The sequence below is a fragment of the Salmo salar genome, chromosome 02 (genome assembly GCF_965601325.2).
Source record: "Salmo salar chromosome 02, fSalSal1, whole genome shotgun sequence".
Taxonomy (NCBI): domain Eukaryota; kingdom Metazoa; phylum Chordata; class Actinopteri; order Salmoniformes; family Salmonidae; genus Salmo; species Salmo salar.
Window position 1 is genome coordinate 54472274 of NC_138292.1, and position 27727 is coordinate 54500000.

Here is a 27727-nt window from a genome sequence, read left to right on the forward strand (position 1 = left end):
CTGGAGCTAAATTACCACAAACACAAAACAATCTAGTTCAGCCAGTGTCAGATTAGAGGTAATTGCTATTGGGGGGGGTTTTGTGTGTCTTCAGCGCATCTTAATCAAAGTTGCTGTTGAGGATGTTTCCGGAGCACCTCAACGTGTTATGCTAACTTGAACTCTTATTATGTCATATTGTTGCGTTGTCGATACCATGTGTATCCTGTACATACGGCGAACAAAACGGAACTTTACAAATCACGCTAATGGCCAAACATCTCAGCAGAAATGTAGCAACCGATGCTAAGATACTGGCCACAGGTCAAAACATTCTTCGATTTAGAGCCGGTTGGACGCGAACCCATTGATTTGGAGCATTGCGTTATCTACACGGATTGCATGACTCGAGCTGTCGAAGAACAGACGACGTCTGTTCCGTAAGCCAAATATACATTCTCTGAAACCAAAAGTAGATGTAGAATACATTTGGATCAAACCAAATATTGCCACAAAACATGTACAATTCCAGTTATATTGACTACAAATGCAGAGAAGACACAACTCCAGTCAGGCTATATCACCACCTGCACATCCCTGTTGCATTGAGAAGAAACAAAATGAATTTTACTCAATGTTTTTGGGTTGCCCTCACTTCTCTACCTCCGTCCCTCTTTTCCCTGTTCCCTCCCTCCAGCTCAGTCCGTTTGTGTACAGCGAGTTTTCTCGAGAGCGGAACCTGCATGTGTCGCTGTTGGACCGGCTGTACGAGCACTACCCAGCCGAGTTTCCCTGCCGCATCCTGCTCTGTGAAAACTACCGCTCCCACGAAGCTATCATCAGGTAGGTGTGAACGTTATCACGTCGCCAAGACGGATCCAATTTTCACCCTGACTCTGCAACGTCGTTTACAAATGAGAGATTTTATGCAGACAGGAAACTTGAGAGGTGACAGTTCCTCTTGGCTATTGACAGACATAAAAGCCCAATGTACACTGAGTCCCATGACCACGGTGTTAAACTATTCTCAGATGGGGATGTTGCCATTTTTAAGTGAAAGAAGATTACGCAATGGGTTTGAAGTGGTTTCTCCACTTTAAAGTGGTTTTGGTATTTTATATAATGCTTTTCACTCACACACATTTCCATTTGGAGAACATTGTGAAGGCACATTCTTTACAAGAATCTCGAAAGTCGCTAGGAACGGCGAGGTACGCATGGAATGGAAAACTAACAAAAGAAGAATAGCCATAATGCACGCAACCGTATCCGTATACAATGCTTCATGCAACCATACCTTTCTCGACTGATGCAACTGTGACATTTTGTGAAGACCCACTGATTATTAAGTCTCCCACCCTCCCTCCCTACCTTCAGTTACACGTCAGAACTGTTCTACGACGGGAAGCTGATGGCCAGCGGGAAGCAGCCGTCTCACAAGGACTTCTACCCGCTGACCTTCTTCACGGCGCGCGGCGAGGACGTCCAGGAGAAGAACAGCACGGCCTACTACAACAACGCAGAGGTATAAACCGTTATGGTTCCCTGTACGCCACTGCCTTAGGACTGCATTGATAGAATGAATTGGTGAACTGAATTTTGATTAAACAATTCATGGTGAATTGAAATGGTTAATGATTCAAAACACACCACATACAGTCAACATTGTGTAATGTATTACTTGTCTCATATTATTTACTGTGCTTCACAACCAGACGTTTGACACAACCACTGAATGCTAATTCCTTGCGAAAGCCCAGCATTTAAACCAGGCACTCCAGCGACTGAGTTTGAAATTCAGAGGTGCCTCTGCTAAATCTGAGGGGAAACTTGCCAAGTTGACCCCTGAACCCAGCTGACAGAAGCTGCCCAGTTAAATTGGACCTACTCCTATCACAGCGCTGGGCTAACCTGTCATAGACGCCACAGGAATTACCCTACCTCCCTTTGATACCGCACCTGTGTCAAACGGCTTCGGGACATTAGCATAATGTCATAGGTTTAGGTTGCCTTGATTTAAGCGTGTGTCCTGTCTGTCTGCTGATGTGACGTTTGGATTCGCCTAGTTTTTTTTCTTCTCTCGGCTGAAAAGGCCCCTTGAGCAGCAGTCATTTCCACCGTCTCTTTAGTTCTTGTTTTAAGCCCTGGTTAAGTACTTTGATGACTCATAAATAATGGCAACAACTTGATTAAAATTGACTGTCTCCTGCTTTGCACTTGTAAAGATTCAATTGACACCAATGGAAGACGAAAAGGTTTTTGGCGGGAGGCAACGGGGCCGAGGCGGGGCGCCCTGCCTTCCAGGACAATTGTTTCTATCCAGCTCGAAGGACCTTGAAAATGCGCGCCACCTTGTAGTCAGTGGGGAGTAGGGTGAAGTTGCCCCTAGATGCTGATCTTGGGTCAGTTTTGCATTTCCCCCATTTATGGTTAAGGCTAATATTGGGGAGGGGAAGCTGATCCTAGATCTGTACCTAGGGGAAACTTCACCCCAGAGAGACATGATCTATGAGAAACACTGGCACTTGTAACCAGTCTCACCAGTCTCTCCCTCCTGTGTTACTCCAGGTGTTTGAGATCGTGGAGCGGGTGGAAGAGATGCGCAAGAAGTGGCCGGTGGCGTGGGGCAAGCTGGACGAGGGCAGCATCGGTGTGGTGTCGCCCTACGCCGACCAGGTATTCCGCATCCGCGCCGAGCTCCGAAAGAAGAGGATGCACGAGGTCAGCGTGGAGAGGGTGCTCAACGTCCAAGGTGAGAAGAATACTTTATTTAATCCATTTCCTTACAGTGAGATTTGTGTTTATTTCATTTAACTTACGACACTACATTCCGCTGTAACCCATGGCACAGATGGCCATTTGGCACATATTTGCTATCAAATAGAATGAGAATGTCAATCCCGCAATCACAATGGAATTGTAACGATCAAATCCCATACTACTCATACACTGAAGCATTTACAGGACTTTCACTGTGGAACTTTCCCTTCTCCCATTTTTAAATTCTGTTTTGGCATTCTAAGACGGCAGAGATTTTAAAGTGTGACCCTTCACATTTCTACCCGACAACTCCGAGATTCTCAGTGACCGTGTGTGAGATGTGGGGCCGGGGCAATTGGCAGCAGCACTTCACATCCTCTCTCCTAACATAGTCTGTCTCTCATCTCCTAGCTAGCAGCTCCTCTCGTCTCCAGGACGAGGCTAATGCTCCCACTGGCAACACACACTCTCTCACACACACACTCACAGCCATACGCTGCTGCTTCCAGCTCATTAACTCTCTCATTAAGGAGAAGATGCAGCGATCAGGACGGATCTCACAACACACAGCTGTCTCTGTTTCTCAATGTGGTGTTGGTGTACAGTACACACACACACACACACACTAGCTGGAGTTTGGGTGTGAAGTTTTTTTTTGTATTGCCAAACTCCTATGCTTTATCATGAATCATTTCTGCAGTAATTGGATCATATTTTGGGTCATGAATGATGCCTGGTCGAGGTACTTGGCTCATATAGTTATTATGTAATGAATTAGTAATTATATTTCTATGAGATTAATATCCACAAAGCACACTGAATATGACCAGTAGCACTTAGTGACCTAATGAAAAAGCATTGTATGAATGCAAGTCATTACTAAAACCTTTGCCATACGACACACTAGCTCCTCAGTGCTGGCTGAAAACGAAGGTCTAAACTGGCCTTGCATGTTCCCCTCTCTCTCTCCAGGTAAGCAGTTCCGGGTGCTCTTCCTGAGCACAGTGCGCACGCGGCACACCTGCAAGCACAAACAGACGGCCATCAAGCGCAAGGAGCAGCTGGTGGAGGACTCGACAGAGGACCTGGACTACGGCTTCCTGTCCAACTACAAGCTGCTCAACACGGCCATCACTCGCGCCCAGTCTCTGGTGGCCGTGGTGGGAGACCCCATAGCGCTCTGCTCGGTGGGCCGCTGCAGGTACAAAAAAAACTACCAGGAAGCGTTGTCATGGGTTAGGGCCCTGTTTTGAAAACGTAACTTCTTATGGCTGAAGTCCCGTTAACGGGATCGGGATCCGGTTTAATGGCAGAGCGCCAAATTCAAAAATTATTAAAAATATTGAACTTTCATACATTCACAAGTGCAATACAGCAAATTGAAGCTGAACTTCTTGTATTTCTAGCCACCGTGTCAGATTTCAACAAGGCTTTACGGCGAAAGCAAATTACGCTATAATCTGACGATAGCACCCCAACAAACAAACACTGACAATCATATTTCATCCCGCCAGGCGCGACACAAATCTCAGAAATAACATATAATTCATGCCTTACCTTTGACGAGCTTCTTCTGTTGGCACTCCAATATGTCCCATAAACATCACAAATGGTCCTTTTGTTCGATTAATTCCGTCGTTAAATATCCAAAATGTGCATTTATTTGGCGCGTTTGATCCAGAAAAACACCAGTTCCAACTTGCGCAACATGACTACAAAATCTCTCATAAGTTACCTGTAATCTTTGACAATTTTCAGCAAACAACTTTCCTAATACAACTTTAGGTATTTTTTAACGTAAATAATCGATAAAATTTAAGACGGGATAAACTTTGTTCAATACCGGAGGAAAACAAAGTGGAGCGTGCTTTCAGGTCGCACGCCTCTATCAAAAAGTACACTTCCCTCGAGCCTCATTCTGAGCAGGGCTACTTCATTACACAAAGGAAAAACATCAACCAATTTCTAAAGACTGTTGACATCCAGTGGAAGCGATAGGAACTGCAAGCAACTCGCTTAGAATTCTAGATTCTCAATGAAATCCCATGGAAGAGAGAGTGACCTCAAAAAAGAAATATATCCTGGATGGTTTGTCCTCGGGGTTTCACCTGCCAAATAAGTTCTGTTATACTCACAGACGTCATTCAAACAGTTTTAGAAACTTCAGAGTGTTTTCTATCCAAATCTACCAATTATATGCATATCCTAGCTTCTGAGCCTGAATAGCAGGGAGTATAGTTTGGGCACACTTTTCATCCGGATGTGAAAATGGCACCCTCAAGCCATAAGAAGTTAAATTAATCCTTCCTTGAAGAAATCCCTGATCTGACTGGATTGGTGAAAACTATACGGTAGAACTGTTGTTTACACCTATCAATCTGGGTTAGATCAGTGATCACTCCAAGGGATGGAGGAAGGATGGGTGTGTTTTTATGGTACTCAAGCAGGGCCTGGAGTTTTCCCTGGTCACGTCCTAGGTTTTGCTGTTTTTATGTTCCATTACATGTTCTGAAGGCTCACAGTAAATATCTTAAGCTTTGCAGTGTGTGGGTGGAAGGGGCACAGTCAGTGTGCCAGCTGTGCAGGAAAAAGTAGCACAGTGGGGGTATATCTCCCTGCCAGGCAGGCTCGCTCTACCTCTGCTCCAAACACTCATTCACACACCCTCCCCAATCCCTCTCCAATGCACGCCCGCGGAGTGTCAGCTTAGGATGACATCATCTGACCGAGCCGTTGACATCAGCAATGTGCTCTGTTTCTGTGTTGTTTGTTTTGATAATGCTGTCATATTGTAGGGCAAGGGGGCACTACTTAGTTTTTCTCCAATGGAACTGAAATATTGGGGGGGGGGGGGGGGGGGTAGTATTGAATTTGGTGTTGCTATTTGTGACCTACAGAGTTCTCATCTTTGCCCTGAATGGAGTTAAGCCAAAATCCACACTTTGCCTAGTTCTGTGTTGTTTACGTCTGAATATTTTCCCCATATTCAAAGCGTCTTCAGGGCTGGGGCACAGATTCTGCTACCCCATTCCCCATTGCAAACACACACACAAACAACACCCCCACGGCGCTCACCGACCCCCAGCTGCAGTCCCTCTCTCCCGTTGCCATGGCAACTGTTGCGCGTCAGCCAATCGCGGCATCCGGCTGCGGCAGTTGTTTAGAAAATGTCTCCCCCAGTTAAATCAATGGCGCTAATGAGGAAGAAGCTCTGTTTAGATGGACTGTCTTAATGCCTGGAGAGGGGGGGGCACCGCCAACATCAAACTGTCACCTTTAAAAAGAACAGCCCAGTGGACTGGTCATGGCCCCATAGAGTAGGCTGCACAGTACAGACGTGCGTGCATACACACACACACACACACACACACACACACACACACACACACACCACACACACACACACACGGCGGGTGGGAAAGAGGAGGAGCATGAAAGAGAGAGGGAGAGATGATTGGGGCGTTGACTGGTAAGAACAGGGCACTGGACAAACACCCACCGCTCTGCTGTGCCTGTCAGATAAGCCAGCGGGTAGCCACAAAGGTTAAGCAGCCCAACTACAGAGAGAGGCCATAGCAGTTGTATATACACATATAACCCTCCACAGTGAAAGATGTCACCAAGCAAATCATGATCTCTCTTTATCTTTTTAGACGCTTCTACTATTGCTCACATGATTCACATGGTCTTTCGTGAGTGACGTGTGGAATACAGTCGCGCTCTTGATGAATGCACATCGAATAAACAAACAAATTGGCGGTGAACTTAGCAATTCAGATTTGTTTTACAGATTGTGTACAATTGATAATTCTCCATCTATTTGGACTTGAAACTCAGAATGAACAGATTGTGTTGTCTCTGTCCATGTGGGCTGGATGTGGGTCATGGAAGCGATGCCTTAAACGTGGGTACCGTAAATTCCGGACTATAAGCCGCAACTTTTTTCCCACGCTTTGAACCCCGCGGCTTAAACAATGACGCGGCTAATATATGGATTTTTCCTGCTTTCATTTTATTTTTTTCAAAAAAACACATTCTGTGACGTGCTCAGTTTTTTGGCGGCATGAAGCTTTCATTAGACCAATGAAATTGCCGAATGGGTTAAGGTCAAACAACTTTTTTGTTTACTGTTTAGATTAAATCGAGCGCTCTCAAACTTCCCATCATTCTGATTACGGTAGTCATTTTGTCACCCTCATCATGGCAAAGACACGGAGAAATGCAGATGATGCAGCTTTCAAGTTGAAGGCGATTGATCTGGCTGTTGGAAAAGGAAATAGAGCTGCTGCACGGGAGCTTGGTCTTAATGAGTCGATAAGACGTTGGAAACAGCAGCGTGAGGAATTGACTCAGTGCAAAAAGACAACTAAAGCTTACTGCACATTTTTTATTTTTTGTTACAAGCCGTGTTTCGTTAAAGCCTATTTATTTTTGTTACAAGCCGTGTTTCGTTAAAGCCTGTGTAAAGTTCATTTGTTTCAATGTACCGGTAGGCACCTGCGGCTTATAGACATGTGCGGCTTATTTATGTTCAAAATAATAATAAAAAAAAAATTCAGTGGGTGCGGCTTCAGGTGCACTTAATAGTCTGGAAATTACGGTAATCTGAGGAGACGGGATAGCGATGGCATGGGGATGGTCTCGCCTATGGGGGGAACAGACTCGGACCATCTTATTGACGCCTGATTTAACAAGAAATAGCCTTCGCAAGTCACTGCAGATCGATGATATAACCCAGACACACGTCTACCTCCCATTCCAGCCACAATAAGGAGAGAAGATGCATGTTGCCACTGGAGTCCTAGCGCTGTGTTCTGTGAGACGTGCACTGTACCACACCAGCCATTATTGTGAGGTGCCCTCAATTTGATACCAACACCAAAGCCTTGCATTTGCTTTCAGAGTAAAGCTAGAGATTCATTGAAATGTAAATTCAATACCATTTAATATTCTATAAGGATTTTTCAATTTACTCCTTAATTGGAGTTGAAATGGAACTGACCCTAAGTTGGGGAGTAGTGAATCTCGCAAGCTTGCATCATAGTGATGCTTTTTCATAGAGACGTCTACTCTAGATGCAGTCATTTTCAAGTCACTAACTTTGACCCCTTCTTTGAATATTTATCGTTGGGTTTGTGATGAGTATGCTGTGTCATTTGAAAGCACCTGTAGCTGTCGCATATTGATGATGTAAGGGACAGTTGTGAATAGGGGCCTGTCTCATTTTGATGATGTAATGTCAGAGGGGACAGTTGTGAATAGGGGCCCGTCTCATTTTGATGATGTAATGTCAGAGGGGACAGTTGTGAATAGGGGCCTGTCTCTGTTCCTTAAAAGGGCTGACAGCCTATTTTCCCTCGGCCACAGGTTCTGCAGTTAATATGCAAATCTGTGAATAATTTCCTGAAATTTTTGTTCACCTGGACATAATGCAAGCTGTGTTGCGCGCGCGCGCGTACGCGCACACACACACACGTAAATCATAGACTCACACAACACACGGTCTACTCGTCAGAACTGATCTGTTATGAACATGACAACCCCACTAAAGACATGTTCTTTTGAGTTGACCAAGAACTTCATTTGCTTTGGTGTTGCTGCCTACAATAGCCCTTTTTTAAGTGGACCATGATTTATTCATTTATGCTACAGTACATGATTTAGAGTCATATCTACAGTAGTGGGTGGTTTCATAATCGAATTCTGAAAGTAGGAGCCTTTCACATGAAGATTCTGTGCAAGATTTGACTATTTTATTTAACCTTTTTGACAGGGAGTCTTTTCCAGATGAGCCCTGTATAGCACCTCAATATACATCAAATTACAATAAACACATTAAACTACACATTAAAATACATGTTATTGTACACAACAATACACAAAAAGTAAAACACAATCATAAAAAATACATTTTTCAGTGAAAAGAATGTCTGAAATGCCCTGGAGGCACCAATTCCTCCAATTTTAAAGCATATTGTAGATCGTTCCACATGTAAGGTGCAAGGTAATTAAAGGCTGAATTACCTAGAAGAGTCTCCAGAGTTAACCAACCCTGTGAACGGGTTTGATAACTTGTCATTTTAAATCTTAACAGTGATGTTAGGTAAGTCGGAAGTTTGTGGAGCAGGGCTGTGTAAACAAAAAGAGCGTAATGATGTTATCTACATGACTTCTGTGTGTGTGTGTGTGTGTGTGTGTGTGTGTGTGTGTGTGTGTGTGTGTGTGTGTGTGTGTGTGTGTGTGTGTGTGTGTGTGTGTGTGTGTGTGTGCACGCGCGCGCGTTGTGCACTAGGCATTTCTTGAAATAATGACTTAAGTCGGCGTGCGAGCGAGTGTGCAACCAAGTGTTCGAGAGTCAAGATAAAGTGTATTATGAGAACACGTCCGTATATGTCCATGCCACTCACATCACCCCCCTCTCCTCCCCTCTAACAGAAAGTTCTGGGAGAAGTTCATCTCCATCTGCCACGAGAACGCCAGCCTGCACGGCATCACCTTTGAGCAGATCAAGGCCCAGCTGGAGGCCCTTGAGCTCAAGAAGACCTACGTGCTCAACCCGCTGGCGCCCGAGTTCATCCCCCGCGCCCTGCGTCCCCAGCCGGCCCAGCACCCCCATCATCACCAACACCATCACCAACACCCACACCCCCAGGGACACACGGCCAGCAAGCAGCCCGGGCCCCAGCAGCAGCAACAGCGGTCTCCTCCAAAGGTAAGTGGGTTAAGCCTGGGGGAGGGGTGGCAGAGCAGCTGGGGGCTATGGGTCTTGGGGCTATGGGTCTTGGGGCTATGGGTCTTGGGGCTATGGGTCTTGGGGCTATGGGTCTTGGCGCTATGGGTCTTGGGTGTGGTGGTGTAATAGGATACTGAAGGTTGGAGGTACTGTGCATTGATGTCTTGATTGTACTGTTTTTTTGTCAAGAACTGCAACGCTGCTGGGTTTTTCACACTCAACAGTTCCCCGTGTGGTCCACCACTCATAGGACATCCAGCCAACTTGACACAACTGAAGGAAGCATTGGAGTCAACATGGGCCAGCATCATGTGGAATGCTTTCGACACCTTGTAGAGTCCGTGCCCCAGCTAATTGAGGCTCTTCTGAGGGTAAAAGGGGGTACTCCTAATGTTTTGTACACTCAGTGTATATTAAGCTAACAATGATGAGAGCTGGGGCCGGCACAATTACTTTTTAACCATGTAACCGATGGTTATGGATGAAGACCGTCATGAAAATAAAATAACCAGAACTGTAACAATTGGATACATTTTGTTGTGTGGAACAAAAAGCTGATTGAAGACAGGACGTCCGGGCATTCGTGCATTTGAGTCCATTTCTGCTGTAACATGGACTTTACAACATGATGAAACTTTGTTGCTCGTTGCTGAAACAATCAAGGTGTTGTAGCAAACAAGTCTTTGTTTGCCTAGGCAACGCCCCCTTCCTGCAGCAGCACGTGCAGTCAAGAGCGGAGGAGATAATGTCAGTCTTAACAAAAATAGGATAGGACTGGCCACTTCAGAGCCTAGTTCCTCTCTCGGTTTCTTCCTTGGTTCCTGCCTTACTAGGGAGTTTTTCCTAGCCACCATGCCTCTACATCTGCGTTGCTTGCTCTCTGGGGTTTTAGGCTCCGTTTCTGTGTAAGCATTTTGTGACAACTGCTGTTGTAAAAATGCTCTATAAATACATTTGAAAGAGAGATATATATATATATACAGACATACACAGTATGTCGTTTGATACATTTTTTGGGGAGGGGGGTGAAATTCCATGACCGTCACAGCCCTGATGAGAGGGATGCATGGCTCTGGCTATCAGTGTCTTTGTCTTGGTGGTAGTACAAGAGTACACTCAGAACTCACATAGTCATTGGTTTTAGAGCTCAAGGAATTTATCATCTTTTCAATTCAATCAACTTCAGTTCAATACAACGTAGTTGGTTCCCTCGTGGGCCTTTTTTGGAAAACATTTCGGAACATTTTGTACTTTTTGTGGTTGCTTCAAGAGCAGTTTCCTCAAGTAAGTCCTCTAGGTAGTTGTCATTTATTATCGCAAAACCATGCTTTTCTTTTTGAAAGTGGGTTTCGAAAAGACGAGAGAATAACCGTTTGAGTTTGCACGAGTGCGTCTGCGTTTTTTTAACTTGTCTCCCCCTGTGAAAATGTTAACTGTTTTTCTCTTGTCCTCGCTACTGGCGTAAAGGTTAACTAAATCACAACAGCTGCCAAGCCCCTGTATCGCCCACTGGGTCTAATGAGGTGGATATCCACATCACACACACGTGCACACAGTCACGCGCACTTCCCTGTGCATACATACACGGTAACACCAATAAGAGCGCGTACTGGCTCACACACACACACACAAAGTGGGTTGGTTACAGGCTCTTACACTTTAAAAAAAATACTACTCCATACAGAAAGGTCAGTAGTAAGTCTCTGTCTCCTGCCATGTAGGGCTCGGCGGTAAAATTATTTTTTGGGGTTACTAAATAGAGGAAATTAATGCAGGAAATTAAGAAATGTGTAAATGCTGGAATTGAACAAATGACTATGCAAATGAAAATCATTGGTGAAGTACCCGAGTTTGAGTCTACCAAAGAGGATTATGCATCTCTTTATAAAAAGTCCTGCAAATAAGACCACTTCATTGTCATTTTTGTCCTATTGTTTTTTGGTTGGTTTGGTTGAACAGTATAAAGCAATCGGAAATGAGAAAGCCTATTAATTTGTTGCTATGCACTAGAACTTGTATTATTCACGTCAAAAATGAGAATATTACCGTCAAATGCCGTCACAATGTCAAAAATGAAAATATTACCGTCAAATGCCGTCATAATGTCAAAAATTAGAATATTGCCGTCAATGTCAAAAATGAGAATATTCCCGTCAAATGCCGTCATAATGTCAAAAATGAGAATATTACCGTCAAATGCCGTCATAATGTCAAAAATGAGAATATTACCGTCAAATGCCGTCATAATGTCAAAAATGAGAATATTACCGTCCAATGCCGTCATAATGTCAAAAATGAGAATATTACCGTCCAATACCGTCATAATGTCAAAAATGAGAATATTACCGTCCAATACCGTCATAATGTCAAAAATGAGAATATTACCATCCAATGCCGTCATAATGTCAAAAATGAGAATATTACCGTCAAATGCCGTCACAATGTCAAAAATGAAAATATTACCGTCAAATGCCGTCATAATGTCAAAAATTCGAATATTGCCGTCAATGTCAAAAATGAGAAAATTACCGTCAAATGCCGTCATAATGTCAAAAATGAGAATATTACCGTCAAATGCCGTCATAATGTCAAAAATGAGAATATTACCGTCCAATGCCGTCATAATGTCAAAACTGAGAATATTACCGTCAAATACCATCATAATGTCAAAAATGAGAATATTACCGTCAAATACCATCATAATGTCAAAAATGAGAATATTACCGTCAAATACCATCAATGTCAAAAATGAGAATATTACCGTCAAATACCATCATAATGTCAAACTTTGTTTGCCATCTTGGATGAGCAGACTGATAGCCGTGTGAGCCCATCTTGATCAAGTGTGCATCTGACTTTGCTGTCCCTTTGCGTAGACTCGTTCCGAGCTCCCAATATCACTGGCCCAATATGGCCAAGCAGGAAATGCTGCTGCCATCACCCGGTGTCCCCTGGTCTGAAGGTGTCCTCCAGCTCTGTCTCGATCTCCCTCACTAGCCATGTGGCACTGGTCATCTGGCCTGGCATAGACCTAGAAGAATCGATGCCAGGCAGATGCAATGGAGCTATCATTAGCCACTGTATTGCACCTGTGACAGAGGTTGGCTTGGCAGGAGTGACATTGAGAGGCTTTGATACAGTCACCTCATGCTCCTACAGTCATCTAAAAAGATAGGGTTTACTATTGACTTTCATTTTTTTTGCTAGTCCTAACACATTACATCGCTCATATTTCTTTATTTATATATGGTACGGCTAGATCTAGTACAGATGGACTACAATATCTCTGGCTCAGTTGGTAGAGCATGGTGTGTGCAACGCCAGGGTTGTGGGTTCGATTCCCACGGGGGGCCAGTACAAAAAAACGAATGCATGGTATGAAATGTATGCATTCACTACTGTAAGTCGCTCTGGATAAGAGCGTCTGCTAAATGACTAAAATGTATAATCTCACCCCTGAAAATAACACATTCATATTTTATTTAAACATCTATGAATATGCTGTATGTGGCAAGACGAGACGCATTATGCCAAGACAACCTATGCTATTTGGTGCCATATTGACTTCGTAGCGACTGCTTTTAAACTTCATACTCATTTGCCCTCCATATGTTCCGATGGTTTTTCCAAGGTAGTTTTTATTGCTAGTGTGCGCTCTAGGTGTTTGTCACTGAACTCCTAACAAATAACTTAGCCCTTATTCCTTGTCATAACAGTCGTAATGCCAACTCTCTAGCCTCGTAGGCTAGCAGTTACTACATTCGCTAGTGAGGGGTCTCAATCGTCGGTCCAGGCTGTGCATCATTAGTCTCTCCTTATTTCAGATCATCTGCTGAATAGACTGGCTTGAAATCGAATGAACCCCAGTTCCTGACAACAGTTTGTGCCCCTTCGTTTTAACCACAGTTCCCTGTTTTCACCTCACACTTTTTTTTTTGTTAATAGCTTAACACAACTACAAGAAGCATGCCCTGAGTGTCTAAACAGAAAAAGGGGAAACCAAACCAGCCATCTAACCTATCATGAGGCGCATCCCGCAAGGGAAACCACGTCAACTGTTATCAGTTTAACACCACCACCTAGGCGGACTGTGTGCCTCGGCTCGGCTACGTTAAGACACGCTAAAGTAGATTACTGAGTACGTTCCTCTGCATCAATAATACAACGGGTTAAAATCCACCTAAAGTCAATTGGATGGAGAACTTCCGTGTTGTTGGTCACATAACAATCAATCAATGTCAGACGTTGTCTGAAAAATGGATACGGCCCAATGTTGTGAGGGCGTTAAAATGGAACCTGGGGGCACGGAATTGCCTCACTTCTCTGTATGGAGAGCGAGAGGTTGAGGAGTAGAGATGGAGAGAGAGAGCATTAAGATGTATTGGTGCGTGCTTGTGTGTGTGTATGTTTTGGATAAAAGTGTCTGCTAAATTGGCTATTGTGTTTGCTTGCTCACTCCAGACGGTGTCAGTCCTCATTAGCCTATTAACCTCTTGGGGCTAGGTGGGACGCTAGCGTGCCACCCGTGGTGCACTCCATCAACAGCAGGTGCATTTCAAGAGCGGCAAATTTGAATCCAAATAAATGTCAAAATTCAAATTTTTCAAAAATACAACTATGTTACACCATTTGAAAGATAAACATCTCCTTAATCTAACCACGTTTTACGATTTCAAAAAGGTTTTACGGCGAAAGCATAAATTTAGAGTATGTTAGGACAGTACATTTACAAGAGTTGTGTGTAATGTTTTGTCAAGTCAAAGACAGGGTCACCAAAACCATAAAACCAGCTAAAATGATACACTAACCTTTTACAATCTCCATCAGATGACACTCCTAGGACATTATGTTAGACAATGCATGCATTTTTAGTTCTATCAAGTTGATATTTATATCCAAAAACAGCGTTTTACTATGGCATTGATGTTGAGGAAATCGTTTCCCTCCAATAACCGGCAGTCAAGTCAGCGTCACAAATTAAATAATTAAAATTAGAAAACATTGGTAAAATATTATATTGTCATTTAAAGAATTATAGATTTACATCTTTTGAACGCAATCAACTTGCCAGATTTAAAAATAACCTTACTGGGAAATCACACTTTGCAATAATCTGAGCACTGTGCCCAGAAAAATACGCGTTGCGATACAGACTAGACGTCATGTTGGGGAGATCTAAAATCGAAAATACTATGTAAATAATCCATTACCTTTGATTCTCTTCATCAGATGTCACTTCCAGGTATCACAGGTCCATAACGAATGTAGTTTTGTTCAAAAAAGCTCATCATTTATGTCCAAAAATCTCCGTCTCGTTAGCACATGATGTAAGCCAGCCGGACTTCTCGTCATGAACGAGGGGAAAAAATATATTTCCGTTCGTTCAAACATGTCAAACGTTGTATAGCATAAATCATTAGGGCCTTTTTTAACCAGAACATGAATAATATTCAAGGTGGACGAATGCATACTCTTTTATAACGTATTGGAACGAGGGTACCCAACATGAAGTAGCGCGCCAGGTGTCTAATGGGACATCATCGTTCCATGGCTCTTGTTCGGTCAGATCTCCCTCCAGAAGACTCAAAACACTTTGTAAAGGCTGGTGACATCTAGTGGAAGCAATAGGAAGTGCCAAAATATTCCTAAACCCCTGTGTTTTTCAATGGGATAGGTTTAAAGTCAATACAACACATCAGGTATCCACTTCCTGTCAGAAAATGTCTCAGGGTTTTGCCTGCCAAATGAGTTCTGTTATACTCACAGACACCATTCAAACAGTTTTGGAAACTTTAGAGTGTTTTCTATCCATATATAATAAGTATATGCATATTGTAGTTACTGGGTAGGATTAGTAACCAGATTAAATCGGGTACATTTTTTTTATCCAGACGTGCAAATGCTGCCCCCTAGACCCAACAGGTTAACAGATGAAAAAGGTGCGTAATGTATGCTGTCCTTTTTAATACAGTAATGATGTAAGGAAGCGCTTCTGTATGCAACCATCATAACAGCTATAGAACACCCAGTTCCAGCTGAATAGATTATTAAATGAGGCACGAGTAGAGGGTGGCCATTTTTCTATGAGCACAGAATTGGTCAAATGATTTAAAGAAGCGAGGCGTCGGAAAATATGAAACCTACCACGTTTTGATGTCTTGGGGCCCGGTAGTATTTCTGCCCACATGAAAGCCTACTTTCGCTAACTACTCAAATGCAGTATGTTTGAAATGTTTTGACCCATTGCTTATTCTTTCTATCAGCGGTTTTCCCTAGGCAGGTCACGTTAGGTAAAACTCCTGGCCCTAGAATACTATAGCTGCCTCCATGAATCCACACAGTGGCTTTATATTCAAGAGCTGCAGCAGAATGCTTTATCCTCCAAGAATGTTGTTGCCATTTAGATTCAACAGCGTTGGCTATTTAAAGCGTTCTACAAGCGTTAACCGTGTAGCCGTTGTGACATATGTGGGCCACCGCGGACCTTACGGTTACCGCTGCCTGCCCGCCTTGTCGCATAGGGAGCCTCGCCCTCCTCCACTTACCCCCTCCATCCCTCCCCCTCTTTTTCTATGGACTTCTCTCGCTCCAGCGCTTTCTAAGGATGCCTCCCTCTCTCTTCTCTTCCAGGGGAAAGGTCAACATGCGAACCACACGGAGCACTTCCCACCTGAAGGATTTGGTGAGTGTCCATCTTTTCTCTTCCTTCCATCATCTACAGTGAGGTACAGTGGGGGAAATAAGTATTTGATCCCCTGCTGATTTTGTCTGTTTGCCCACTGACAAAGAAATGATCAGTCTATAATTTTAATGGTAGATTTATTTGAAAAGTGAGAGACAGAATAACAACAAATAAATCCAGAAAAACGCATGTCAAAAATGTTATAAATTGATTTGCATTTTAATGAGGGAAATAAGTATTTGACCCCCTCTCAATCAGAAAGATTTCTGGCTCCCAGGTGTCTTTTATACAGGTAACGAGCTGAGATTAGGAGCACACTCGTAAAGGGAGTGCTCCTAATCTCAGCTTGTTACCTGTATAAAAGACACCTGTCCACAGAAGCAATCAATCAATCAGATTCCAAACTTTCCACCATGGCCAAGACCAAAGAGCTCTCCAAGAATGTCAGGGACAGGATTGTAGACCTACACAAGGCTGGAATGGGCTACAAGACCATCGCCAAGTAGCTTGGTGAGAAGGTGACAACAGTTGGTGCGATTATTCGCAAATGGAAGAAACACAAAAGAACTGTCAATCTCTCTCGGCCTGGGGCTCCATGCAAGATCTCACCTCGTGGAGTTGCAATGATCATGAGAACGGTGAGGAATCAGCCCAGAACTACACGGGAGGATCTTGTCAATGATCTCAAGGCAGCTGGGACCATAGTCACCAAGAAAACAATTGGTAACACACTACGCCGTGAAGGACTGAAATCTTGCAGCGCCGCAAGGTCCCCCTGCTCAAGATAGCACACATACATGCCCGTCTGAAGTTTGCCAATGAACATCTGAATGATTCAGAGGACAACTGGTGAAAGTGTTGTGGTTAGATGAGACCAAAATGGAGCTCTTTGGCATCAACTCAACTCGCAGTGTTTGGAGGAGGAGGAATGCTGCCTATGACCCCAAGAACACCATCTCCACCGTCAAACATGGAGGTGGAAACATTATGCTTTGGGGGTGTTTTTCTGCTAAGGGGACAGTACAACTTCACCGCATCATTTGACGGGGCCATGTACTGTCAAATCTTGGGTGAGAACCTCCTTCCCTCAGCCAGGGCATTGAAAATGGGTCGTGGATGGGTATTCCAGCATGACAATGACCCAAAACACACAGCCAAGGCAACAAAGGAGTGGCTCAAGAAGAATCACATTAAGGTCCTGGAGTGGCCTAGCCGGTCTCCAGACCTTAATCCCATAGAAAATCTGCGGAGGGAGCTGAAGGTTCGAGTTGCCAAACGTTAGCCTCGAAACCTTAATGACTTGGAGAAGATCTGCAAAGAGGAGTGGGACAAAATCCCTCCTGAGATGTGTGCAAACCTGGTGGCCAACTACAAGAAACGTCTGACCTCTGTGATTGCCAACAAGGGTTTTGCCACCAAGTACTAAGTCATGTTTTGCAGAGGGGTCAAATACTTATTTCCCTCATTAAAATGTAAATCATTTTATAACATTTTTAACATGCGTTTTTCTGGATTGTTTTGTTGTTATTCTGTCTCTCACTGTTCAAATAAACCTACCATTAAAATTATAGACAGATCATTTCTTTGTCAGTGGGCAAACGTACGAAATCAGCAGGGGATCAAATACTTTTTTCCCTCACTGTAAGTGTTGACTTGTCTATTTGTATCTCTTTCTGGAGTCCATACAAACCACTCACACACACAGACAAGAAACAGTTACCACTGTTAGTGTCAGGGTAAACACTGCCAATGCAAACTGAAAGTCAAGAACACTATACTCTAGCTGTATGTAGTTTGCGGGTGAAGCACTGTCCAAGTCTTTAAACTGCCATCTCTCCACAAACATACTCAAAACATACTCTACTATGGCAGTTCCTTTTAGAACACTGCATGAAGTCATAATAGGGTGTAGTCTGGGAAGACATGAAGTCAGGTTAACTGTTCTTTATCCATGACTGGGGGACAAGGAATTATGCACAAACAAACATATCTTTCTAGCTAGATCATTGCAGGAACTGTCTACACTTGAAGACCAACATGGTGCAATTGTTGTGAAAACGTTATGTTGTATTCAAATGATTAAAGACATCTTATAGCCAAAGAAGTACCAATTGTTTCAAAATACAATAACATTATCTCATGGGGAAATTAGCTTGGTCCGCATAGGCACAAATAACACAGACCAAAACAATGGTTAGGTCTAGATAATCAAATCCTTCAGGATTAGCAACAAGATTAGCCACTGCTGTAATGAATATCACTTAGGAATAGCAAATCATTAGCAGATATTAACTTTTATTTCCCTCTTCTCTTCCTCCCCCAACTCTCTCCAGTTCAACCCAACCCTGCGGTGTTGATGGGCAACCCCATCCGGGCGTTCACGCCGCCACTGGGGGGCACCCCTGGCGGCATGGGCAAGTCCCCCAGTCCCGTGCAGAGGATAGACCCCCACACGGGCGCCAGCATACTTTACGTGCCCGCCGTCTACGGGGGCAACATGGTCATGTCCATGCCACTGCCCGTAAGTATACTGCTACTGGGAATTGTAATTTATTGTTGAGGAAAGACTCTGTGGGTTTTGGTTTGAATTAATACATTTTTGTAAGTGTATTGCTTTGAGTCAGAGTTGGAAGATGTTGAGGAACGGGTTAACTGTGTGTGCAGAGCATACAGCATACTGTACACTCTTATGCATATGCATACTCGCACACACAAACTGACTTACACAGATCTTTCAGTTGGTGTTCGTTCTTGGTCTAAATGCACTGTTTATTTGAGTCAAGGAAAACAATACTTTTTTTGGTTGTAACATGATGAATCAGTCAAAGAAAAAACACGGACCCCTTATGCAATACTACATTTAATTCAGACTTGTCCGTTGGGCTTTGGTGTTATGCCGAGTTGTTAACGAAAACTCAGCAGCGCGTAACGATCGCTAATAGAGTGCCAAAATCCCCATAAGCTTGATTTCAACATGTTCCTTTTGTGTTTGGGCCCTCTGTCTACATCCCTCCTCATCCTCTGAAAACAAGACAGAGAACAACACGTTAATTGAGAATAATGACTTCTGTTAGTCTGAACATTTTCAGCTCAGCCCGCAGGGTGAGATTTCACACTCGTTATTCCTCGTTCAGTAATGGAAAGAAAGTCAACTCTCCATCTAACCCAATCTAGGCTGTTTATTTGCCCATTAAACCATAATGGCACATGGCTGATAGAATGAGCGTTTTTAATCAGGAGGATGATTTGGCACGGCAAATGGCTGTGTCGACACACGGAGGGGAAGGCTGTTTTTAAAATTATGTTCTCGTTAAATAGATGCCATCCTTTTTTATGTTCTTCACCGCACTGATATTGCGTGTTTTTGTGAAACAAAAGTGATTATTTTACTATTTTCAGGGCCATTTTTCTTTATATTTGAGGATTTTTTTTTTAGGTTATTTAAAAAAAAAAAATTTGTAATCATTTTTTTGAAGATGCTTTTATATAGGAATTTGTTTATTCTATGGACCATGCAAACAATCGTAGAGTCTTCATTCCTTCACATACCAATGCCTCTTTTCTTTTTTTTTAAACTTTTTTTTTTAACCTCGTGGAAATTATGGTTGGATGTGCTTTGTTCAAAATTGCCTTTTTCACAATGTTCATTTTATTCAGTATTTCTGCTCACTGTTGCCAGTCAGTTTGCATCCACTGCAATAAAGGGATATGTTTGACTCACCAGCTGGCCTGACAGGTGGCAGAGTCCAATCCAACATCTAACTGCTCTCCATCTCAGAAGCAGATAAATATTTTAACACACTGACTGTTTCCTCCGACCTGCATTAGGCACTGTGCTTTTCACATAGACCGTCAGCACATCGGGGGGGGGTTGCACTACTCTAGACCATATTATATTTGAAATTATAAACTGGGTGGTTTGAGCCCTGAATGCTGGTTGGCTGACAGCCATGGTATATCAAAGATCGTATACCACAGGTACGCACCTCAGGAGTTTGGTATATGGCCAATATACAAAGGCTAAGGGCTGTGTCCAGGCACACCGCGTTGCGCGTAAGAACATCCTTTAGCTGTGGTATATTGGCCATATACCACACCTCCTCGGGCATTATTGCTTAAATATCTAGCATGGTAGTTCAGCGCGACACATCAAGGCACGCTGCATTCACTTTTCAACACAGTATCTCCTGCAACTTGTCAGTTGTGAAAGTCTTAATGCATTTTACTAGGATGTCCATGAGAAAAAGGTATAATTTCATTAATTGGACTAGGTGCCAACATCACTCTTTAGGAATGATCTGTTACCTGGACTTGCACTTATTTGGTTCTAGCGATATTTTTATAATTTATTTAACAGGGACAATGCACTGTAATCAACATTTTTAGAATGAACTTCGATAGAACACCACTGGAATTAGCTGACCTGCTTCCTGTCAACCCTATCTGCTCTGACTAGGCATATTAGGTGTATTTGATGTGTATTGATGTGTGTGTGTGGTTGATTTATATTGACTCGTATTGATGTGGTGTCCAGTCTGTCCCCATCCAGTTGCCGTGGCCCGGCTACCAGAACCGCTTTGCCATGGACCCACGCATCATGAGCCACCAGGCGGCCATGGCCTACAACCTGAACCTCTTGCAGGCCCAGAACCGGGGCTCGCCCATCCCATACGGCGGAGTCGCACACCCTTCCCCCTTGGGCATGGGCCAGCAGACTAGTCCCGACAAGGAGCTTCAGGCTGATTCCACCAGAAACGGTGTGTAGCAAATAAGTTGTAGTACTTTAATGTGGAAATGGGTAGAAACTGTGTGAAGCACAGAAGCTGAAAAGGTGTCTGCATTTGTTAACCCCCTCAGGTAAAATGGATGGGTGTGCAAAGTCCGAGCAGATTCGGCTACAGACACCAGAGAGGAAGACCTCGGAGATGAAGGACAAACCGGTACGTTGTTGTTAACTCGCTCTGTAGTCACCCTGTGGGCTTAGTTGGTGCTTTATCACAATGAGAAAAATGACTTTCAATACTCTCCATTAAATCCTCTATTTAGCAACAATTCAAATAATACATAATTTCAAAAAGGAGTTTTGCTTTGCTCACACATATTTAAGTATTGATATAGAGCGGTTGGTTGTTTAGCAATAAAAACGAGCTGTCTGTATACAACTATGTGGCAAAAGACTGGGTTGGCTTGATTGTTGACGGCATGTAAACTATATTTAGTCTCCAATGTTTATTGAAAACATAAATACATTTGCACAATCGGCACTTGTTTTCTCTCAAATACATCGTTAGTTGTTGGTTAGCGAGCTAGCGAATTTTAGCCATGTTAGCATGAATGTGACATCAGTCAAAACACAAAACAACACATGGTATCAAGAACAGGATAAAACTAGCTGAAATGAGCCACCTGCGATTCCCCACATGGCAGTTCCTTGTCATCATTTCTATCGATCTGGCCATCCAGAATCACAACAATACACAGACTTCTGCCCGAGTGAAGCATCGTTTTCGTGACGTTGTCAGCTAACCCATTTAGAATTGATAAATGAATTGGTATCTAAGTTAATATAGTTGAATTCATTCTTTAGAATTGCTGTATGGCTAAATGAGCAATGTGATTGTAGCTCAGCTCACACTGTGTTCAACTGCTCCAGGGAGAGTGTGATCCGGGCGGTGGCCGGAGTCTGGACTCTCAGACAGACGGACTGGGCTTCCCCAATGCCATGCTCCACCGCAAGGACAACTCAAGCCAAAGACCCCTCAACTACCACCTGGCGCCCCCCAACCCGGCCTTTGCCCCCCATCCCGTGGGCCGGGCCTTCCCCCCACAGTACCCCGGCGTGTCCAGGCTCCCCTTTAGGGTGCCGTCCCAGCACCCAGGTGGGGGCCCGGCCATGGGCCAGCCTAACCAGCATCACTCGGCCCAGCTATCACCAGCCTACGACAGCGGCAGGCACAACCCCTCCTTCTTTGGTGGGGTCATGGCCTCCCACAGAGTTGTTCCAGAGACTGAAGAGGAGGGGCCGGAGGAGATGGGGAATTCCATGAGGTCCCAGATGGGCCACCAAGGGGGGCACCACCCGGCCCTGTCGCAGCCCAGCCGAGTTAACAGCTTCGGGGAGGAGAACCAGGAAGGAGGCCTGGGAGATGGGATGGGTGAGTTCTACCATAGAGTTCATATTCTACGAGTGCTACTTTTTTTTTTGTCTCCTCTAACCCGGGAGGTTTATTCAAAGCAAGGGAACAATAATAACAACAAAATAGCAAACAGTCTGTAAATGTTGAATAATAAAAAGAAGCTAAAGAAAATTGTGCTTTTTCACGTCTGTAAATATGAAATACTCTTGTGATACAGGTAGGTATACAGGTATAAATGTATATCTGTGTGTGGCGTTAGTCTGGACTGTGGTTCAGGAGGGGCCCGTTTGGTCCACAGATGGTCCCAGAAGGCAGGCTGCAGGGCCGTGTCCCGGGGCCAGTCCAGGTAGGTTCTTGTCTTGACCATTCTAGCCAGACGGTGGTGGGCAGACAGCTGCCTATGTGGGATATTCTCCACGAAGACCAGGATGAGGAAGTCCCTGTGCTCCACCAGCAGACAGATTGTGGCCAGTCTCAGCTCTAGCAAGCACCAGTTACTGCGCAGGAAGTGACGACTCACCACACACAGGGTGTGGCGGCTGCCATAGAGGCTCACTGTGATGTTGTCCACGATGTCCTTCCCTAGCTGGAAGTCCCTGCTGTGCAGACAGAGACGTAGGAAGGGAGGCCCCCTCTGTTCCAGGTTGGGCAGCAGCTGTTCCACCACCCAGCGCTTGTCTTTTCTGCTGTACGACACAAAGGCATCATAGCAGTACCTGGGGTTGGGCTTCCGCAATGCTTCCTCCAGCCAGCCTCGGGCAATGTGGAAGAGGGCCAGCTGATGGAGCAGGACCACCAGCATGAAGAGGAGTGGGCCCAGGGAGGTGCAGAGGAATAGGAAAAATCCCAGGTCCAGGGTACAGTTGGCTTCCAAGTATCTGCCGAAGTTCTGGATACTGTTAGCATTTTTGCATGTCAGCTCCGCTTCTCTGGCCTGAAACAAGATGACCTGGACTTGTTTTTGTCTCTGGGCCCAGGTGATTAGCCAAGCGTTCACAGCTGCAGTACAGGTGAGGGTCTGCGAATAGCATGTACCTCAGGCTGGTCAGGGATTCTGGGAAGCTCTCATCACGGTGAACTCCTAATCGATTCGCACTGCCAGCTGCCTGAGGGAGTGCAGGTCTCCGCTCAAATACTTCTCTAGACTTAGGATCCACAGTCGATAAGATTCAGGCACTCCGGCCTGGTCAGCTTGTGGAACATGATGGCCAGCCCTGGCTGCAGGTAAATGTCCAGTTCTTCCAGCTTCAGATACCTCAACTGCACAATCTGTTCAGGTCAGTCATGTCCATAAACTTGGCATAGAGCTTCGACTGGAAGTCAAACTCCTGCAGGGAGGGAAAGTGCTGCGAAGTGAGACCCACACAGGAGGCGCTCTGTCTTGGCCGTGAGGCTGACAGCAGTCTTGGAAGGACACGGTTGGGGCACAGAGTCGTGTCTTCAGCCAGGTGATAGGTCCCTTTTGAGTGTCACAAAGAACACCAAGCTCAGCTTTGTCAAAAAGGGAAACTCATCTTGGTGACATTCTTCAACTAATGTATCAAGCTCAAGTTTCTGGCATGAAATCCAAAGCCAACAAGAATTATTGTCTTTATACCCAAGCAGTTTCTGACTGCAGATGAATTTACAGTGATCAAATTCAAGTTGTGTGATTGAGAGTTTGAAAACCGTCTCACAAACTGACTCGAAGGAAATGCTTTTCTTGTCAAAGGGAAAATAACCTAATCTGTTAATACCAGGCTGCAGAAGCTGTTTCTGTACGTCATCGATAGCGGGTAAATACAGAGATGAGATGATGTTTTCAAGGCATTTGAGTGCTCCTTTTTCTAAATGACGTGCATTAGGGAATGTAAAAAAAACGCCTCTTGAAGACGATAGAAATAAGGAAGCTCAAGAACAGCTCCTTTTTGTTTCAAAGCAGTTCTGGTGTCTCAAAATTACTATCCCGTCTGATGTAAAGTCCAGGCTCGTCAATGACTGTGACATATTGACAATCATACAAAACAAATCAGAGAGCTCCTGTGTACAGGTGTTGACTTTGAGTTTCTTCAGATCCCTCCCAATGCGTCTGGTGCCATCACCGAAAGCCTATAGTTATTAATAGACAGTTCCTCCAGGTTAGTCAGGTTAGTAAAGGTGTTGGATAGAAGTAATGAATTGTAACACTTACTGCAGTACAGAGTGTCTTCACCCTGGACAGCCCCTTGGAAGGTCTCAGGAAGAATCGTGGGCAGACAGCCCTGTTTGTAAAGGCTCTTGAGGTTGTCAAGTCGAGGCAGAGCGCCAGACTGCAGGACAGAACCTTCTCTTATCTCAAGACAAAGGGCATGGTAGTTTGACAGAATGATGTTGAGGTCGCATACATCCCAGCACGAGGGACTGAGGTTGCCATATGGGCAGTTAGGGTCAATGAAGTCCCAATCGTCTTCTCATAGAGGATACATTTGTTACTCAACCAACCCCAGGAATCAACAATCCAAGCTGCACATAGTCCAAACTGAACACCGAGCAGGCTCATCTTTCTTGTAAAGTAGACACTGGTTCAATAGAAAGAGGTTATGGTCACTCTATAGTTTGTCCAAGGAAATAAATGTTTTGTCCAGAACATTTATTGTCATTCATTGACAAATAAAGGCCTGCGTGCAAAGAAGGAAGCTCCTTTTTCCAATGGGACGAGACGTTGGTGAGATGGAATGACCTGGCGTTATTTCACCGCTGTGTCGGTTAGCTGTGTTGTGGCTGTTTGCATCTCCTCTTGATCTATTTACTGTATACATGTATAGCTTTTGCTGCCTCCCAGCAATCTCTTCCTAGTCTGTTTTTTGTATGGTTTTGTCCGAGAGGCTCTGGGGCACAGATAAGGTTATTGGTCACCTTGTTTTAACTTCCTTTTCTTCAGAATCCTTGAGGTGGTAGTAGTGGGTGTGTGGTCTAAGGTCACGTTTGCATAACCGATGGTTCTGGGCACTTCAGTGAGTGCCTCCTGTGGTGGGAGATCCAGTCATCAGTGTTGCCCCTCACTTTTTGTTTAAAGTTGAGGCTGGTATCAATTTCACACAGTTGTATAAAAGGTCACGTAATTAGCTATAGGGAAACAACGTTTTTGGACTTTGAAGGGTTCAAGTCACGGTTAATCCAGAGAAAATAGTGTTTGACAGAAATTCTTTATTTGAAATGGCTTTCTGAAAACAGCTTACAAAATTATCCACAGGGGCTCCCGGGTGGCGCAGTGGTCTAAGGCACTGCATCGCTGTGCCACCAGAGATTCTGGGTTCGCGCCCAGGCTCTGCCGCAGCCGGCCGCGACCGGGAGGTCCATGGGGCGACGCATAATTGGCCCAGCGTCGTCCGGGTTAGGGAGGGTTTGGCCGGCAGGGATATCCTTGTCTCATCGCGCGCTAGCGACTCCTGTGGTGGGCCGGGCGCAGTGTACACTGACCAGGTCACCAGGTATACGGTGTTTCCTCCGACACATTGGTGCGGCTGGCTTCCGGGTTGGATGTGCATTGTGTCAAGAAGCAGTGCGGCTTGGTTGGGTTGGGTTGTGTTTCGGAGGACGCATGGCCCTCGACCTTCGCCTTGCCCGAGTCCGTACAGGAGTTGCCGCGATGAGACAAGACTGTAACCAGTACCAATTGGATACCACGAAATTGGGGAGAAAAAGGGGTTAAATAAAAAATTTCAAAATTGATCCACTTATTGAGGCGCAGTGGTCTAAGGCACTGCATCGCAATGCTAGCTGTGCCAATAGAGGTCCAGGCTCTGTCACAGCCGGACTCGACCGGGAGATCCATAGGGCGGCACACAATTGGCCCAGTGTCGTCCGGGTTAGGGGAGGGTTTGACTGGCTGGGATGTCCTTGTCCCCGTCAGGCTCTAGCGAGTCCTGTTGCGGACTGGACTTCCGGCTTGGCTGGGTCGTACTTCGGAGGATGCACGGCTCTCGACCTTTGCCTCTCCCGAGTCCGTACGGGATGGGACAAGACTGTAACTACCAATTGGATGCCACAATCAAAAAATATATATTTTTGGAAAAATAAAAACTATTTGTCCACATACAGTCTCAAAATGTTTTGCATGTCAGCAATTACACTTTCAAGATATAGAACTTTCAAATTACAGCAAGTGTCACAGTATGATGCTTTTTGCAGCAACAAAATGTACCAACCCATTATTATCTAACAATCTTGCTCTCTTCTCCTCCCTCTTTCCCTTTCCCTACAACAGACCCCCTAGCTCTGGAGGCCCTGAGCCAGCAGGCGCGGCTGGGCCAGTGGGGTGAGCCCGGGCCCTTCCTCCAGGGCGGTGTGGCCTTCCCTCTGCCCCAGCAGCTGGCCCATCTGGCCCAGCCCGGCCTAGCCCGCTTCCCCCCTCAGCTGCTGGCACGGGCCAACTGGAGGATGAGCGCCGGTATGGAGGACGAGGCTGGCGGACCGCCTTTCACCAGGTAACCTTCAGGGCCGCGAGCGGCTTTCCCTTTGTCTTGTTCTCTTTCTCTCTCCCTCGCGCTCTCTTTCGCTCTATATCTCTGGCTGTTTCTCCTCTCTCTTGACCTCTTACACCCTCTCTTTCTACTGATTTTGATTGCCTTTGGATATTAAGGGTATGTATCGGTCTTCGCTTCTCTGTAGGTTCCCAGGCCTACTGCGAGAGATGCCCCCCCAGGATCAGCCCGATCCCAGGGACCTGGCAGAGATGCAGCCCCCTCCCCAGTCCCGCCTGCTCCAATACCGCCAGGTCCAGTCCCGTTCCCCAGGAGACCCCTCATCCCCCTCGTCTGCAACCTCCAACCACACTGGCCCCTTCCCCCCTGGCCCCTATCCTGGCCGAGACCCCACCAGCCACGAGCTGGACCTCCTCAATAACCCGGGTCTCCAGCAGCACCCGGGGAACCAGCTCTACAACCCCAATGCCTACCCCCACCAGCTGGGCCACTCTACTACCCCGCCCCCGCAGGTCAAGTACCTCCTCCAGGAGGCCCAGTGGCCTCACGGCGGAGCTGGTGTTGCTCAGAACCACATGCTGGCCCAGGGCCAGGGCTTCCCCTACGGGCTGCCCATCATGGCCCACCCCAGTAGACAGGAGCAGGTCCACCTCATGCAGCTCCACCACCAGCAGCAGCAGCAGCACCACCAGCAGCAGCAGCAACAGCAGCAGCAGCAGCAGGGTCAAGGCCCAGGCCAGGAGCCCTACCACCCTCTCTCCCCCAGAACAACAGGTGCCACCGCCCTTCACAATGTAGAAGAGGTAAGGACCATGCTCCATCCGTGTGTGTGTGTGTGTGTGTGTGTGTGTGTGTGTGTGTGTGTGTGTGTGTGTGTGTGTGTGTGAAGGATAGAGTGCTGTGACTATTATACTAGCATGCCCTGTCTGTCACCATTACTAGTATGCCCAGTTTTGTGCTACAGTATATACTGTCTTTTCACCTCATTTCCAAT

General features: G+C 45.3%; 1 protein-coding gene and 1 pseudogene across 4 annotated transcripts in view; one reads left to right on the forward strand and one right to left on the reverse strand.

Annotated features, from left to right (window-relative positions):
- Window positions 1–27727, forward strand: part of LOC106585679 (ATP-dependent RNA helicase with zinc finger domain) — a 72025-nt gene that overhangs the window by 32991 nt on the left and 11307 nt on the right. For all 4 annotated transcript variants that reach the window (XM_014172153.3, XM_082964804.1, XM_082964806.1 and 1 more), the window contains exons 18-29: window positions 677–822; window positions 1357–1504; window positions 2548–2731; window positions 3712–3940; window positions 9175–9451; window positions 16103–16154; window positions 18488–18675; window positions 20689–20911; window positions 21012–21094; window positions 21808–22309; window positions 26517–26736; window positions 26921–27536. In XM_014172153.3, coding sequence (XP_014027628.3) covers window positions 677–822; window positions 1357–1504; window positions 2548–2731; window positions 3712–3940; window positions 9175–9451; window positions 16103–16154; window positions 18488–18675; window positions 20689–20911; window positions 21012–21094; window positions 21808–22309; window positions 26517–26736; window positions 26921–27536 — 2868 coding nt within the window. The remainder of the gene's footprint in view (window positions 1–676; window positions 823–1356; window positions 1505–2547; window positions 2732–3711; window positions 3941–9174; window positions 9452–16102; window positions 16155–18487; window positions 18676–20688; window positions 20912–21011; window positions 21095–21807; window positions 22310–26516; window positions 26737–26920; window positions 27537–27727) is intronic.
- LOC145863941 (toll-like receptor 12) lies at window positions 22473–24809 on the reverse strand (annotated as a pseudogene).